General features: G+C 44.1%; 1 protein-coding gene across 5 annotated transcripts in view; it reads right to left on the bottom strand.

Moving 5' to 3' along the window:
• The window catches only part of ripor1 (RHO family interacting cell polarization regulator 1), a 450,995-nt gene that overhangs the window by 84,464 nt on the left and 348,160 nt on the right, over window positions 1–18,371 (bottom strand). For all 5 annotated transcript variants that reach the window (XM_072518311.1, XM_072518310.1, XM_072518312.1 and 2 more), the window contains 2 exons: window positions 16,307–16,370; window positions 885–928 (listed from right to left, as the gene is read on the bottom strand). In XM_072518311.1, coding sequence (XP_072374412.1) covers window positions 885–928; window positions 16,307–16,370 — 108 coding nt within the window. The remainder of the gene's footprint in view (window positions 1–884; window positions 929–16,306; window positions 16,371–18,371) is intronic.

Below are 18,371 nucleotides of genomic sequence, written 5' to 3'. Positions count from 1 at the left end.
CAATGCCCTGAAGGAGGTCTCCCTATGCGAGGCCTCCTCCAACCTACAACCATCGACTCTTGATCTCACATTCATTTCCGGACCATGACAATACTGGCATAAGACCATAAGACAAAGAAGCAGAATTAGGCCACTCGGCCCATCGCGTCTGCTCAGCCATTCAATCATGGCTGATATTTTTCTCATCTCAATTCTCCTGCTTTCCCCCCATAACCCCTGATCCCACATTATATTTATAAAATATTTGGCTAAACATTAGAAGTGCCATAATCTACAAGGCGACGGACCAAGAGCTGTTAGGTTGGATAACTCTTTTTTTTCTCTGCCAGCATGAACACAATGAGATGAATGGACTCCTTCTACATCATGACGTTTTTCTAATTTCTCTATGGTTCATAAATACTGCCTGGTACCCTGGACTAGAGGCGAGTGTATGAGTTGACATTGGTCAAGGACAGGATCAGACTTATGCTTCCTGCATGCTGCAACTCACTGCTGTAGCTCACACAAGAATAACAGCCGTTTGGGTGAGGGGTGCTACTAATAGATGACCAGTGGAGCCGTACACCAGCAAGTAGTCAGCATCTTCAGATGACGAGGAGGGTTTTATTTATTTTGGCAATCAGGAGGTTAAGAGAACTCAATGTGAATGCCCCAAGCTACAAGGCGATTGATTACAGGACACATTAATCACAAAATGTAAAGGATTAAGAACTTTCACCACCCATGTAATGATATGTTCCAACATCTTTCAAACATTCCCTAAAACATACAGAGTCAGAATAAGTGATACTACACTTAACGCATTTAAAGAAAATAATTTTAAATCTTTTGAGATTTGTTTGGGTAAAAAAAATCTCATTCCGTTTAAAATATTTCCTCACCTCATACTGGTCTCCTGGGCAGAGACGAGCAAACCCTGCAAGCCCTGAAACAAGACACACAAAACTTTATTAGAAGAAAACATTTGCATAGAAGTTAACGCACAGGAAAGATAAAAAATACCATGATTTCAGCAACATTGATCACCGCACTGTAAGCAATATTATGTACTAACATGAATGTTGGATTATATTACAGGGAAAGCTCCATTCGAGACTGTAGCTGAGTGATGCCCTATCTACTGGCAAGCTGCAGGAAATTCCTAGACAATCCTCAGGCAGATTCTCTTGTACGAATGCTCCCTCTACTTAAACCTCTTCTTTGCGAACAGCAGTGCAATCTTTTCAATTAGTTCACTTTGGAAGAATTTTAAAATGGAAAATAAAATGCAAAACTCCTTTTTTAAATATTAAACACTGCGGATGCTGGAAAGCGGAAATAAAAACAGAAAATGCTGGAAAAGCTCAGCAGGTCTGGTAGCACTGGCGGAGAGAGAAACATGTATTATTTCACGTCCGTATGTCTTTTCTGCGGAGCTCTAAGCGAAACGTTGGCTCTCTCCACAGATGCTGCCAGGTCTGCTGAGTTTACCCAGCATTTGCTGTTTTTTACATTTGAATTGTTGGGAGGTCCGGGTGTTAATGTATGGTAGCAAAGTGGGACAGACTTGGAACTTTAGATGAACTGGAGCTTAGAGAGCGTGGAGGATGGACGGCCAGTCACGTAAACATTGGTGCAATTAAGTCTGGCGGTGAGAAAGGCTCAAATGAGGATTTCAATGGCAGATGGGTTGAGGCAGGATGAAGTTGGGTGAGGTCACAGATTTAGAATGGTATTTGTGCAGGGTTGGATTTGTACTTCAATCGTAGCTTGATATTGACTGAAATATTGAAGGCAGAACCCACCTCGTCTTTGCAGAGTGGCCAGGGAAGGGGTGGAATTGGTGGCAAGAGATTGTGGCAAGAAAAAGGTGCTAGATTTGGCCTTGCTAATGTTTAGCTGGAGGAAGTTACGGCTCATCTGAGTTTTGATGTTGAAGAAGTAGCCCAAAGGACATTGAAAGAGTCAAGAGGTGAGTGTCATCAGTATACACATGAAGGCTAAACCCATATCTGCAGAAGATATCTCACCATGTATGTGAGGAAGATGCAGCAGTCTATGCTCAGAGAAGCAGAAATAAGACTGAATACACTTGAAGATGAAGTTCAGGGATGATGGACAGAGGAAGATGACAATATGTTCAAGGACTTTGGAGAAGAAAAGGACATTAAAGATAAAGTGGTAGTTGGCAAGGTAGAAAGGTTAAAGATAGATTTTTTACTTCAGAACATCGGCAATGATGGTGATTTTGAAAGGAAGCTAAGTATTGTTGAGGAGCAAGGAATCATTTATAATCTTGGCTGTCATGAGTGCCAGAAAGGGACGTGGGATGGGTCAGCGGTATCGTGGGTATTGGTTCCAAGAAGCAGCAGAAACGTTTCAACAAACAGAGCATCTCCAGTCTCAAACTAGAACACTTCAAAATACGCGTACATAGGAAGAGGTAATTTAGTCACGGAGTCTGTTCTGCAGTTGAGCAAATTATGGTTGATCTGTAACCTGCTCCATGTCCCTTAAATACTTCAGTTAATAGTTATTTTGCAGTACAGAAGTACATTTTGCTGAAAAAAAGGTACATATTTGTCAATGTTTTTCATTTTGCACTCAGGACAATTCACAAGAATTTCAGAAAATAACAAATTTATTCTGTGAGAAAAGAGTGCTGATTGGCAGAGGTGTTTCCATGGATAATACACCAGTTGATGGTGGCTGACAGTTAACCGCCAAGCATGGTTTGAAATTTAAATCAGGCAGCTTGCCTCTCGTTGGTCAAGGTCTTGCCCTGAAGAATGGCTGTCACTAATTTTGTTTAGCTGAGACAAGTGCAATGTGTCTACATATTCTTTCTGTCCGCAAAGAACATAACCATGTGCATTCATAGATGTAGCTTCCAGTGCACCCAAATGCGCCACACTGCGAGCCTGAATGACGATCTTAAATTGGTTGTCAGAATAATTCTTTGCACACAGAGGATTACGTAGCAGATGCCCAATCACAGAATCACGTCTAATGTTGGGCATTGTGTTTTGAGTTTTGCAAGCGCGGGCTAATTTGATATGGACTATACCTTGCAAGGAGCATATAGCAGCATGGGTGCAAAATTGTCTGAGTGACAGGTAACATAGTGCAGTGCTAAATAGTTATTTTTCAGACTGGAGGAAGATATATAGCAGAGGGGCGAGTGTTATAAACACTGCTTTTCCTGAACTATATGAATGACCTAAACTTGGGTGTACAGGGCACAAGTTCAGAATTTAGGGATGGCACAACACTTGGAAGTATTGTGTATTGTAAGGGATACCCCTCAAAAGAACATGACAGTCTGGTAGAATGGCAGACATGTGGCAAATGGAGATTAATGCAAAGAAATGTGAAGTGATTCATTTTGGTAGGAGGAACGAGGAGAGGCATTAAAAAATAAAGGGTACAATTTTAAAGGAGGTGTTAGAGCAGAGGAACCTGGGAGTATACGTGCACAAATCATTGACGGTGACAGGGCAGATTAAGAAAGTGGTTAATAAAACATAATGGATCTCGAGTTGTATAAATTGGAGCAAGCAGTACAAAAACAAGTAAGTTATGTAAATCTATACATCCTGGTTCGGCCTCAACTGATGTGTTGTGTCCAGTTCTGGGCATGATACATCAGGAAGGATGGAAAGGCATTGGAGAGGATGCAGAAAAGATTCACAAGAATAGTTCCAGGGATGAGGGATCTCAGATGGTTGATGGAGGTGTTGAATGTCTGGACAGAGTAGATAGGGAGTAACTATTCCCATTGGGAGCAGAATCGCGAACCAGAGGACACAGATTTAAGATGATTGGCCAAAAGATGCAAAGTGAGGGCGAAAATATGAGCAGGATATGGCTCTTCCAGACACGAGCTGAGTGCAGCATAAATAAGATGTGGCAGGGGATGAGAGATTAATCATGAACTCATTACTTAAAACCGTAATCAATATTACTTAAATAGTCTATTAATGGAGTAATCATTAAACTCTTTCTATAGAAATGATTGAGTGCTCCCTGAAAATTTAATCAGGCTGCTCAAAACCAGCATCCTTGTTTTTTTGTCAGGGAATCCATTTCTTTTAAATGTGAGGTTTTTTGAAGGTATGAGGCCAGCTCCTGGTTAATGTGTGCTGCACGGTGTGCAGTGCTGAAAGTTAATCATGTGACCAGCGTTCAGTATGAAAACCCAACCACGGGATCAGCAATAAAGAACAGGATCGGCTCCATGGTGCTGAAGTGCTGTTGTAAGCTCTCTGTTGCTGGGGGAACTGGGGATCAGAGCAGTCCCAGGAGGTGTTGATAGCTCTGTGCTGCTGAGGAGTTGGTGTTCTGTGAAGCACTGGAGCCGTAGTTGTTTGGTGCGGCGGGGAGTTGGGGTACGGAGGAGGGTTGGCAGCAACACAGCTTTGAAGCTGGAGCCGTGTCGGAGTAGAGACTCTGTGGTGTAGCCTGACAATACCAAGGGACGCAGTCTCCGCCGAAATATCTGAGTCCTGGTAGGCCGCTGGGGTAGACTGAGCTGGAGTCTGGCTGCCTGACAACTCATTGCAGGCAGAAGATGCAAGAGGACCTTTGGGCAAGTTGGAGCTACTGTTCGGGGAAATGGGAGGCTATATTCTCAAAAGCGAGGAGCTGAAATCTCTCGTGAGGAAGACTGAGTTTAAAGGATTTAAAACAAGTTATTTAAAGTGTTGGTTCTCTGTGTTTTACGGTTTAGAGAATATCACAAGTTTTGGAAATTTTGTTGTGTATACAGGAGGGTAAATGAATTGTATCAGAAGGTACCTTATTAAATCTGTTTGTCCCACTCCCGAACTGGAACTATTGTTGATGTCACTCTCACCCTTTTCTCCTGCACTACTATATAAACACACACCATCCCCACTCCACCCTACCTTCCTCCAAGCTTGACCATATGGAGTGGCCGTGCTCTTTATGTTGGATTTGAATAGGTGGATAAAGGGAGCCTGGTTTGCCACTCCTCCAAATGGCTCCGATTTTAGGGAAACATTTGTATTACGCATGACTTTTTCCAGCAGGCCAACCAAGCAGTCCAACAAGTGACCACATGAGGTACAGAGTGAGAACCTATGCATCAATAGCTCAGACATACAGTACACTACGGTATCCGCTTGGTTGCAAACAGAGCTACAGTGGTTGCTAGCACAAAACAAATAAAAATGAATCACTACAGAAGCTCTTCATTACATTTGATATCCATCCACAATTTGTGCGTCATTATAGATGTGCTTTATGAGGGCAGCACGGTGGCGCAGTGGGTTAGCCCTGCTGCCTCACGACGCTGAGGTCCCAGGTTCAATCCCGGCTCTGGGTCACTGTCCGTGTTGAGTTTGCACATTCTCCACATGTTTGCGTGGGTTTCGCCCCCACAACCCAAAGATGTGGAAGGTAGGTGGATTGACCACGCTAAATTGCCCCTTAATTGGCAAAAAAATTAATTGGGTACACTAAATTTGTAAAAAAAAAAAAAGATGTTCTTTATATATTTGAACAGGTTAAGTTTTTAATTAGCAATGAAACTGAACAAAATACAAAATAGTAGCTCCACTGTTGAATCATTCTAAGCAGCCCGAATGAATCTTCTCCTATTTAAATGCAGGCCTACATCCATCCTGAGTCAAGCAGATTTACCCCCTAGGTTACATATTCCACAGTCCAAACAACATTTATGTGATTCACTTGATGCCTTGCTGTTTAAATGAAAATAGATACAGCATTTCCACCTTTACAAGTCACAGAATTGTTATGGTGCAAGAAGAGGCCATTTGGCCCATCGTTTCTGCACCAGCTCTCCAAATGAGCATCATGACTTTTCCCCATACCCCTGCACATGGTTTCCATTCAATAGACCAATAGAACATTACAGCGCAGTACAGGCCCTTCGGCCCTCGATGTTGCGCCGACCTGTGAAACCAATCTAAAGCCCACCTACACTATTCCATTATCATCCATATGTTTATCCAATAACCATTTAAATGCCCTTATTGTTGGCGAGTCCACTACTGTTGCAGGCAGGGCATTATACGCCCTTACTACTCTCGGAGTAAAGAACCTACCTCTGACATCTGTCCTACCTTTATCTCCCCTCAATTTAAAGCTATGTCCCCTCGTGCTAGCCATCACCATCTGAGGAAAAAGGCTCTCACTGTCCACCCTATCTAATCCTCTGATCATCTTGTATGCCTCTATTAAGTCACCTCTTAACCTTCTTCTCTCTAAGTAATCATCTAATGCTCTCTTGAATGTCTCGATTGGACCTTCTTCCACCACACTTCCAGATCTGAACCACACTTGTGTGAAAACACGTTTTCTCACATCACATTTACTATCTACACAAGCAGGAAAGTTAACAGCAGACAAAGTTACACAGCGGCCATGCCCAGAGCGACTGCAGAGCTGGAAATGCAATAATAGGCCTAGCTACTGCCTTTGATGGGTAGAAGTACACAATGGTTTAGAAAACAATATTTCAAAGGGCAGCACAGTAGCGCAGTGGTTAGCACTGCTGCCTCATGGCGTTCGATCCCGGCCCGGGTCACTATCCGTGTGGAGATTGCACATTCTCCCCGTGTCTGCGTGGGCCTCAACCCGACAACCCAAAGATGTGCAGGCTAGGTGGATTGGCCACATTAAATTGTCCCTTAAGTGGGGGAAAAAATTGGGTACTCTAAATTTATTTAAAAAAAGAAAAGAATATTTCTGTAAAAATCATGTATTGTTGAACTTAATTACAAAACTAAAAGCTTGGTTGAAAGGATTGCCCCACATCCTGCAGCGTCATCCTCCGCAATAACATCGTCGCTCGTGAATCCCATTTCTACAGATCTGCAACATGTTTCTTGTTTGCACACAAAATCCCACCCCCCCACAAAAAAAGCTGAAGATGGTCTCATGCTCTAACTTAACTATCTCAAGACAGCATAGCCTAAGTTAGAAAATAAGTTTAAAAAAACAATCCAATCTATTCTTAAGTAAGACTTGTAAAATAAATGAGGATTTACTAACAATTTGAGCAAGTTAAAACAACAAAACTGGTGGCTATTTAAAAACTCTGTCCAATTTGTTAACATCATTACGATACTTTTTTTAAATGTATTTATTTATTATTTCCAATTAAGGGGCAATTTAGCCTGGCCAATCGACCTTCCTTGCACACTTTTGTGCTGTGGGGGTGAGATCCACGTAGACACGGGGAAAATTTGCAAACTCCACATAGACAGTGACCCGGGGTCGGGATCGAAACGGGGTCCTCGGCGCCGTGAGGCAGCAGTGCTAACCACTGCACCACCGTGCCGCCCCTGTTAACATCATTACAATAACGTGACACATCTTCTCTTTCGTTTTCTGAAAGCAACTGCACTGTTCACCAGAAGGAGAGCCATCCATCATCTCACAAATTAGATCATTGGTTCCCTTCTTGCAACTTTTATAGTTTGATAGCCTCAGTAACTGACAGATTTCAGTCCCCCAACGAGCCAGTAGTTCCATTCAGAGTCAGGCCGCGGTCATGCTTTTGACTGAGCAAAAGGCAGCAATCCTATTCACAAGACATCAATGATAACATGACGTAACTTTGCTCTATTGTACAATGTACAATCGCTTTAGGCTTGGCTGGTCAGGTTTAAAATTAGAGCGGTTTGTATCTTTAAAGAAAAATCTGTAAAACTGCCAGCTACTGGAATAGAAAGTTCTGTGCCTTGCTAATCAAGTGCTTCAGGGGAACTGACAAGAAACTAAACTGAGTAATTGTTTTTCAAAAGCAGTGCTTGGTATCAAGTTGGTTGGTTGGATAAAGTGATTCTCGCAAAATTTGTATTTCGAATCAATACGAATGCGACTGTAGGGCACCTCGATTGGTCCCACAAGCCTGGTTCCAAGGTGAATGTAACAGTCGCAACACTGTGCGACTACCAAGCATATTATATCCAGATTTGAAACACATTTCAATGTGATTCCCATTCTGTGGATGTGTATTACTGCACAGACAAGGCTGTGGATGTGTATTACTGCACAAACAAGGCTGTGGATGTGTATTACTGAACAAACAAGGCTGTGGATGTGTACTACTGCACAGACAAGGCTGTGGATGTGTACTACTGCACAGACAAGGCTGTGGATATCTATTACTGCACAGACAAGGTTGTGGATATCTATTACTGCACAGACAAGGCTGTGGATATCTATTACTGCACAGACAAGGTTGTGGATATCTATTACTGCACAGGCAAGGTTGTGGATGTGTATTACTGCACAGACAAGGCTACGGATGTGTATTACTGCACAGACAAGGCTGTGGAAGTGTATTACTGCACAGACAAGGTTGTGGATGTGTATTACTGCACAGACAAGGCTGTGGATATCTATTACTGCACAGACAAGGTTGTGGATGTGTATTACTGCACAGACAAGGTTGTGGATATCTATTACTGCACAGACAAGGCTGTGGATGTGTATTACTGCACAGACAAGGTTGTGGATATCTATTACTGTACAGACAAGGCTGTGGAAGTGTATTACTGCACAGACAAGGCTGTGGATATCTATTACTGCACAGACAAGGTTGTGGATGTGTATTACTGCACAGACAAGGCTGTGGATATCTATTACTGCACAGACAAGGCTGTGGATGTGTATTACTGCACAGACAAGGCTGTGGAAGTGTATTACTGAACAAACAAGGCTGTGGATATCTATTACTGCACAGACAAGGTTGTGGATGTGTATGACTGCACAGACAAGGCTGTGGATATCTATTACTGCACAGACAAGGTTGTGAATGTGTATTACTGCACAGACAAGGCTGTGGAAGTGTATGACTGCACAGACAAGGCTGTGGATGTATGTTACTACACAGACAAGGCTGTGGATGTATGTTACTACACAGACAAGGCTGTGGATGTGTATTACTGCACAGACAAGGCTGTGGATGTGTATGATTGCACAGACAAAGCTGTGGATGTGTATGATTGCACAGACAAGGCTGTGGATGTGTATGACTGCACAGACAAGGCTGTGGATGTGTATTACTGCACAGACAAGGCTGTGGATATCTATTACTGCACAGACAAGGTTGTGGATGTGTATTACTGCACAGACAAGGCTGTGGAAGTGTACTACTGCACAGACAAGGTTGTGGATGTGTATTACTGCACAGACAAGGCTGTGGATGTGTATTACTGCACAGACAAGGTTGTGAATGTGTATTACTGCACAGACAAGGCTGTGGAAGTTTATGACTGCACAGACAAGGCTGTGGATGTGTATGACTGCACAGACAAGGCTGTGGATGTGTATTACTGCACAGACAAGGCTGTGGAAGTGTATTACTGCACAGACAAGGCTGTGGATATCTATTACTGCACAGACAAGGCTGTGGATGTGTATTACTGCACAGACAAGGCTGTGGATATCTATTACTGCACAGACAAGGTTGTGAATGTGTATTACTGCACAGACAAGGCTGTGGAAGTTTATGACTGCACAGACAAGGCTGTGGATGTATGTTACTACACAGACAAGGCTGTGGATGTATGTTACTACACAGACAAGGCTGTGGATGTGTATTACTGCACAGACAAGGCTGTGGATGTGTATGATTGCACAGACAAAGCTGTGGAAGTGTATGATTGCACAGACAAGGCTGTGGATGTGTATAACTGCACAGACAAGGCTGTGGATGTGTATTACTGCACATACAAGGCTGTGGATATCTATTACTGCACAGACAAGGTTGTGGATGTGTATTACTGCACAGACAAGGCTGTGGAAGTGTACTACTGCACAGACAAGGTTGTGGATGTGTATTACTGCACAGACAAGGCTGTGGATGTGTATTACTGCACAGACAAGGCTGTGGATGTGTATTACTGCACAGACAAGGCTGTGGATGTGTACTACTGCACAGACAAGGCTGTGGATATCTATTACTGCACAGACAAGGTTGTGGATATCTATTACTGCACAGACAAGTTTGTGGATATCTATTACTGCACAGACAAGGTTGTGGATGTGTATTACTGCACAGACAAGGCTGTGGATATCCATTACTGCACAGACAAGGTTGTGGAAGTGTATGACTGCACAGACAAGGCTCTGGATGTATGTTACTGCACAGACAAGGCTGTGGATGTGTATTACTTCACAGACAAAGCTGTGGATGTGTATGATTGCACAGACAAAGCTGTGGAAGTGTATGATTGCACAGACAAGGCTGTGGATCTGTATGACTGCACAGACAAGGCTGTGGATGTGTATTACTGCACAGACAAGGCTGTGGATGTGTATTACTGCACAGACAAGGCTGTGGATGTGTACTACTGCACAGACAAGGCTGTGGAAGTGTATGACTGCACAGACAAGGCTGTGGATGTGTATTACTGCACAGACAAGGCTGTGGATGTGTATTACTGCACAGACAAGGCTGTGGATATCTATTACTGCACAGACCAGGTTGTGGATGTGTATTACTGCACAGGTAAGGCTGTGGAAGTGTATGACTGCACTGACAAGGCTGTGGATATGTATTACTGCACAGACAAGGCTGTGGAAGTGTATGACTGCACAGACAAGGCTGTGGAAGTGTATTACTGCACAGACAAGGCTGTGGAAGTGTATTACTGCACAGACAAGGTTGTGGATGTGTATTACTGCACAGACAAGGCTGTGGAAGTCTATGACTGCACAGACAAGGCTGTGGAAGAGTATTACTGCACAGACAACGCTGTGGAAGTGTATTACTGCACAGACAAGGCTGTGGATGTGTATTACTGCACAGACAAGGCTGTGGATGTGTATGATTGCACAGACAAAGCTGTGGAAGTGTATGATTGCACAGACAAGGCTGTGGATGTGTATGACTGCACAGACAAGGCTGTGGATGTGTATGACTGCACAGACAAGGCTGTGGATGTGTATGACTGCACAGACAAGGCTGTGGATGTATTTTATTGCAAACAAGGCTGTGGATGTGTATTACTGCACAGACAAGGCTGTGGATGTGTATTACTGCAGACAAGGCTGTGGATGTGTATTATTGCACAGACAAGGCTGTGGATGTGAATTATTGCACAGACAAGGCTACGGATGTGTATTACTGCACAAACAAGGCTGTGGATGTGTATTACTGCACAAACAAGGCTGTGGATGTGTATTACTGAACAAACAAGGCTGTGGATGTGTATTACTGCACAAACAAGGCTGTGGATGTGTATTACTGCACAAACAAGGCTGTGGATGTGTATTACTGCACAAACAAGGCTGTGGATGTGTATTACTGAACAAACAAGGCTGTGGATGTGTATTCCTGCACAAACAAGGCTGTGAATGTGTATTACTGAACAAACAAGGCTGTGGATGTGTATTACTGCACAAACAAGGCTGTGGGTGTGTATTATTGCACAGACAAGGCTGTGACAAATACACATTCTACTTCTACTCCTAACATTAAATATTGTTAGATAACTCAGCTGTAAATAGATCATTTTCACCATCATCACCTCCACCCTTAATGCAAAAGTCACTCTGCTCCCTACTTAGAAATATATACAAAGCTTGTGAAGAAGATATCAGGCTGTATATGGTTGGCTGACTCCCCCCCCACCCCCCCCCCAGACCCAGACCCAGGGTCTTATGCCACCCGGGGACCCACAACCAGGGTATGCTTGACCTCACCCCCCCCCCAGCGGACCAGGGCCCAGGGTCTGCTGCTGCCGCCTGCAGACCCGGACCTTGATCCAGGGTCTCCCGCTGCCCCACATCCAGCGTCTCCTGCCACTCACAGGCCCAGCATAGAAGGGGTGACCCGTTAATCAGAACATTTAGTCGCAACATTTTCTAAACAAATAAGCATTTCACATCCTGTTAATTTATTAAGTCAGTCGCAAATTGAGACAGTCACAAAATTATTGCAATGCTGCCCTGTCGCTGAATTTATCTGAAGATCTACAGTGAAGGGTCTGCTGCTGTTCCTCTCCTGATGCAAGACACATTTTACTTTTACTTGAAATCCTTTGCTTTCCTCACTTCCACACCAGTAAAATGAAGTGATTGTCAGTGTTATTCATTCTCATATTGTAATCTTTAGCCACTGACATGTTTTCCACCCACAGCTCCAAAAGATAATGCAATTTTTGCTGTTGCCTAGTAACCCACATTTCACCTGCCGGAACCAGCCTGATAACTGCTAATTCTACTTGCACGTTTTACAAGACGTCGAGGTGATGTAATTTACAGTATCTGTTGAACATTGCTCATCAGCAGCGAGTGTTATAGTAGGCAGCAGTCACCGCTTTATAAAGTCAAGTTACTGGTTCAAATACAACTGCTGTATTTCAAGAGCAAAACCATTCCTACGGGGCGACATAAAAAAACAAAGTCTTTGTGAAAAGTATTTAGCAAACCGTGATCATTAGAAGAAAGAGCAGAGAGCCATGAGCCATCGTTATCACTTCACGCGTAAAGAACACAATGACCCCCTGCCATAACTGGCATCATGTTCGGTTCACAAAAGGGGAGCAACTAGGAATGTTAAATGAAGACAATACTTCCGAGGCCTAATTAGGCTCGGCTTTAAGGCATTATAGCAATTTCATTTTTAAAAGCTTGCTTTTTCAAAAAATGCTTTTTAAAGCAATATTTGTTCGAAGGCACCACCCTTGACCAAAGGAAGGCAGATTCAGTCTGACCTGGATGTACAGATACAAAATCCAAATGAACCCAGTCACGATTTTTAAAAGCCGCAGTGTGATTTTCATTATCCAGTACAGTGGGTTTTTCAAACTTCTTTTCCCTGGACCCACTTTTTTTAACTGGCCGACCTTCGCAACGTATCATTATTTCTTACCTTTAATGCGACAGGTGAGGCTGCTTGGTCCTTACGATCTCACTTGCTTTGCCATTCGATTTACATTTCTGCTAAGCACTTCAGCTGACGATTTAAGCCCTGGCTGCATCCAAAAATCAAGAGTTTTGTCTTCGAACTCACCATGCTTCGTCTTCAAATGTCTTTGAAATTTTGAGGGTTTGAAACTTTCATTTGCCAGTAGTTCCCTGCATTTAACACACATGGGCTTTGCATCCTGATTTGCAGTGGCATAATTAATAAAGCCATACCTTAAAAAAATCATCTTTATACTGCTTCGTGCCCGATCTCAGCTTCTTCTTAATGGGTTGTTCATCAGTGGCCCTGGAGCTCACACCAGCACTGCTTTGTCCTGCTGTGGACTCTACCGCGCAGCTCTCTCCAGCAGATTTAGTCGTGAGATTATGGCCTTATTGTGTCTCTGGCCTTCTCTTCCTTATTACAAAATGGTCCATTTAAATTCTCCCATTCTGTTGCTTCCTTGCTGGCAGTTGCAAAATGGTAGAATCGCTCTTCAGTGATTTCACACCCAGAACACGTGATGTCAGTCAGTGTTAGGGGCGTGTGGCATGATCTCTGCCGTCGCTTCTGGTAGGAAGACACCAGCTGTTCCTGGGACAGTGTGCTGACATCTGGAGGAGTCGGTCTGCCCCGCTGGGTTCTGAGCCTGCGCACTGCTACATCCGGCTGAGGGGGCACACATGCACAGGGCGGCCAGCATTTTTGAAAGCCGGTCGCAGTCGGCCCGCATTTTTAAAAGCCGATTGCAGCCAGTATTTTTAAAAGCTGATCGCAGTTATTGGGCACTTCTTCCCGCGATCAGGAGGGCCGCGACCCTCCCGATACCCGCCTGTGACTGATCCAGTATTACCCAAGGCACATGCAGAGACGCTCTACTTTTGCACATTAATGACACTTACATTCCAAATCATTATCTCAAAATTGCCACTGTTCAGTGAAGTAGGATCTGGAATACCATCCATGCGATTGCGGACGAGATAGAAGATATTCTGATCGTTTGCCTCGATAACAGAAGTAACAGTCAGAGCTGGATTTTCGCTACTGAGGCAGGTAGTTAGAGACCAGAAATCTGTTGCCAGACCCGTCTTGGTAAAAGGAACCACAAATCACACAATTTTCATTCCAGATAGCCAGGGACGGGATAGAGTCAAGCCTGCTGGCTCCAGAAGCAGAGCATAGGTAGTCATGGAGGCAGGTGAATGCTGAGGCGGGCTTGCTAGAAGGCTCGCCTCAGTTCTCCGGGACTTTGTCCCAGTTGTTTCAGGAGCTGTTAGGGCCTCTAGCCCTCACCCATCTCCGTTCACATGCTCCTTCCTGCTCATGCCCGTCACTAACTGCATGGCCTTCATACCCTCCATGCCCACCCACCCCACTTAGCCCTCATAACCTTCATACCAACTTATGCCCCGCCACCCACTCCCATGCACCCTTATACCACCTCCATAGCTACTTACTCATATCCACCATAAGCAGACCTCCAGCGCATTGTGGAGATGAAAAAAAACTTCTCAAATCAAGTACAGCTCCCACTCATACACATTGATGGTGGAAAAAAACTCCCATTCAAAAACCATTAGAAGCTCTTAAATCTCAAATGGTTAAGCTCTTAGAAAAGCAAACTTCTATTCAGGACCATCAAAATACATCTAATTCTTCAATAGTCTCTTAAACTGTCAAATTTCGAACTCAAAATGCCCACTGAGAAAACTATAGCTGTTGAACAGCCAATCAATCAGAATGACATAATAATATCCTTGGGGAAATTTCAACAAGGTCTCCATTGAAACTGCATGATCAGAAGCTACTGTTTTTTTCTAACCTACAGCAGATGGCCTGTCACTCACAGCAGTCCAGCAGAAGTTTTTTTTAAAACTTTCAGTGCATGCAGTTGCAGCATGCTTTGCTTAGAGGTTAAAGAGTAGGGGATTTCAAAATCTTCAGATCATGACTATTATACAGACGTCATGTTACTTACCTTTCATTTGGTGACACATTGCGGGTCAAGGCTCTTACAACAGCCAAAATGAGGTTTGTTTGAACTCAGCAGTGAATTCAAATGGTCCTGTTGAGTTAGGGGGCGCAATTCTCCCATCGGGAGACCACGTCCCGACGCCGGAGTAAAAACCGGAGTGTTTCACTCCGGCGTCGGAGACCTCTCCCAGCCCCCTATTCTCCCGCCCCCGGGGGGCTAGGAACGGTGTCGCGTCATTTACGCACGCCGGGGCTTGGTGGCGCGTAAAAGCGGCGCTGCGTAAAAGACGCGGCCGGCACCGCATAAATGATGTCACCCGCGCATACACGGGGTGGCCAGCGCCAACCCGCACATGTGCGGGTGCCGTCCTCCCCGAGGCCGCCCCGTAAGAAGATGTCGGATGGATCTTGCGGGGCGGTGGAGGAAAGGAGGTCCTCCTTCAGAGAGGCCGGCCTGCTGATCGGTGGGCACCCAGACCCCTTTTGAGGCCCCCCCCACCCAGTGCAGGAACCCCCCCCCCCCACCCAGTGCAGGAACCCCCCCCCCACAGGCCGTGGGACGTTCCCGCGCTGTTCCCGCCGGAAGCGACCAGGCGTGGCCGGCGGGAACCCGTCGTGTTGGGCAGGCCACTCGGCCCATTCGGGCCGGAGAATCGCCGCTCGCCCGTTACAAACGGCGAGCGGCAATTCTCCCAGTGGCCAGCCGTGATTCTCGCCGCGCCGGTTTGGGGGGGGGTGGCGGTGGGAGAATCGCGTGCGGTCGTCGGGGCGGGGCACGTGCGGCGCCCCGGCGATTCTCCCACCCGGCGTTGGGGGGGGGGGGGGGGGGGGGGGGGGTGTGGATCCCGCCCAAGGTTTCCCTTCAAGCTAAATATTGCTCCTCCCCTTCCCCCACCGACAAAAATTGGATGTTGGAAATGGGGAGAACTTCTAGTTTTAGGTTCCATCCGCCATTTTAAAATGCTTGCAAAGTCTTCCTTCCCTCCTCCCCAAAAATCTGACCTGTAGTTTCAGGACACACTAATCTACACAACTGCAATGGGGCTCATAAATTGGTTTATAATCCTATATTCAGCAGGATAATTACTAATCTCATATCGATTGGCATGCATTAGAACTAAGCCAAATAAATGCATTTCCATGTACAAGCAACTTTAAACTTGCTCGTTGTGATCATGAGAGTAATTCAAAACATTTAAATTGTGTTGCCTCATATATAAATCATTATAAACGCCTATGATAATTATACAAATACATGTGTGAAACACTTGGAACACACAGCACAGATCACCCATTATAAAAATAAATTCACTTTGAACAGCAATTACTTAAGGAGGGCAAGGATTGGACGAACAGCAGAGAGTTTCCAAACCTGACAGATCAATGCAAAAAGGCTCCAATCTCAGGACCTTTGAAAGTTTTGAAAAGGATGTTACTCACCTTTCATTTTCACGTGGAATTCTCCTAACTGGTTCTCGAGCTCACTCTCCATTGTGCACATACTCTGGGTAAAAGAAAGGGACTTTTTCACTTTGGTACAATGTAGATCACTTGGGTTTCAAAGTTGACAAAAAAGCCAATAAATCAGGACATTACACTCCTCAGATTTGATTTTCAATTGAGGGCTGGGAATCTGACGTCCTGATTATTTTCAAATCCTGACATCATGTTGTGTCTATGTCACTCAGGCTTCGTAATCTTCAAATGCTAATACCTTAACTTAAAGGAATTTGGAGGGCCAGAAGCCTTCGCGCTCAGAGAATGGACCAACGGCCAGCTAAACAATACCGTAGCCAAGCTCACAGCGAAACCTCTGATGGTAAGCAAGTTCCAGTCTGAAAAATGTTTTTGCAGCTCTCTGCTTTAAAATTGGCAGCTGTGCACTATCGTGTTCCCAGACTGTTCAGAATTGGCAACCTCTCATTTGAAAATCACCTCCTAGCTCTCCCTGGGCCATTAATTGGAGGTGAGCAGATTTGCAGTTCCACCCTCCCTTTTAAAATTGTGTTGCGCTCTGGAGGTGTTGGGGTTCAATGACACACTCTGGGAACACAATTTCCAATGCGCAGTAAGAGGGAGTGCTGCAGTATTGGAACTTCCATCTTTTGGATGACATGTTAAACTAAGACCCAGTCAACATTGCTCTAAATTATAGAGGAGCATAGCAACCTACAAAAACCCTGCAGGGCAGCAAGTCAAAATTAGAGAGAACACTGCTATTTGCCCTTTCAGGTGGGTACAGGTGACCCCATAGCACTGTCTTGAAAGAACAGGGAGTTTTTTGTTTTAATTTATTCATCATGGGATGTGGACGTCGCTGGCTAGGCCTGCATTTATCGTCCATCCGTAATTGCCCTTCTTCGGAGGGCAGTTAAGTGTCAACCATACTGCTGTGGATCTAGAGTCACATGTAGACCAGACCAATTAAAGATGGCAGATTTCCTTCCGTAAAGGATATTAGTGAACCAGATGGGTTTTTACAACAATCAACAATGGTTTCAAGGTTAGACATCTAATTGCAAATTTTTGTTGAATTCAAATTTCACTATCTGCTGTTGATTAACCTGAGTCTGTAGATTACTTGTCCAGTGATATTACCACTTTTAGTGGTCAATATTTATCCCTCAACCAACATGACTAAAACATTAGCTGGTCATTTATTTTGTTGCTGTTTTGGGAGCTGGATGTGCACAATTAGCTACCATACTTTCAACATTACTTCATTGACTCCACTTCAAAAGTATTCCCTTGGGACATCCTAAAATTGCAAAAGCGCAATATCGCTGCAAGTTTATAAAATCTAAAGAAGTTACAATGTACCAGTCAGACCACATTAACCACTGTGTTCAGTTCAGATTGCCAATGGTGCAAGATATACAAGTACCAAAGAAGACAGAGATAAAAACAGAAAGTGCTAGAAATACTCAAGACGTTCCAGCAGCATCAATGGACAGAGAAACAGAGTTAATGTTTCAAGTGATTGCTCTTCAGAACTTGAACTTCCAATACTCAAGAAGAAACATATTTGACTCGAAACATGAACTCCATTTCTCGCTCCACAGATGCTGACAGACATTCAACTTGAAACATTAAAAAGATTTTTCCAGTACCCACAGTATTTTGCCTTTCAATTAGAGAAAACAGAGAAGGGAAACAGCACTGATCCCCAGTGGAAAGGAGATGAGCAATGAATGTAATATCACCCTCTTGTGACCATTTGTGTATGTGTTTATTAAACCCAAACCAGGTTAAATCAGTTCAGTTGGGTACTTGATCTCTATGCAGCACAAAGTCTTTTTTTGTCCTGCAAAGATGTCAAAAAAGAAAATTCAGTTTCTAAGTCCGGAATAATAAACATATGAAAGGTGAAAATCTCATAGGAATAAATATAATACTGAATGGTATAAATATGGGAAACCTAGATAATTTCAAGAAGATAGGCTGGATGACAGATTTAAATTAGGAATATGAAATTTAAATTAGCTGTAAAAATAATTTGCACTTG

The sequence above is a fragment of the Scyliorhinus torazame genome, chromosome 10, assembly GCF_047496885.1.
Source record: "Scyliorhinus torazame isolate Kashiwa2021f chromosome 10, sScyTor2.1, whole genome shotgun sequence".
Lineage (NCBI taxonomy): Eukaryota > Metazoa > Chordata > Chondrichthyes > Carcharhiniformes > Scyliorhinidae > Scyliorhinus > Scyliorhinus torazame.
Note: the sequence above shows the minus strand (reverse complement) of the source record. Positions and strands in the feature narration are given on the sequence as shown.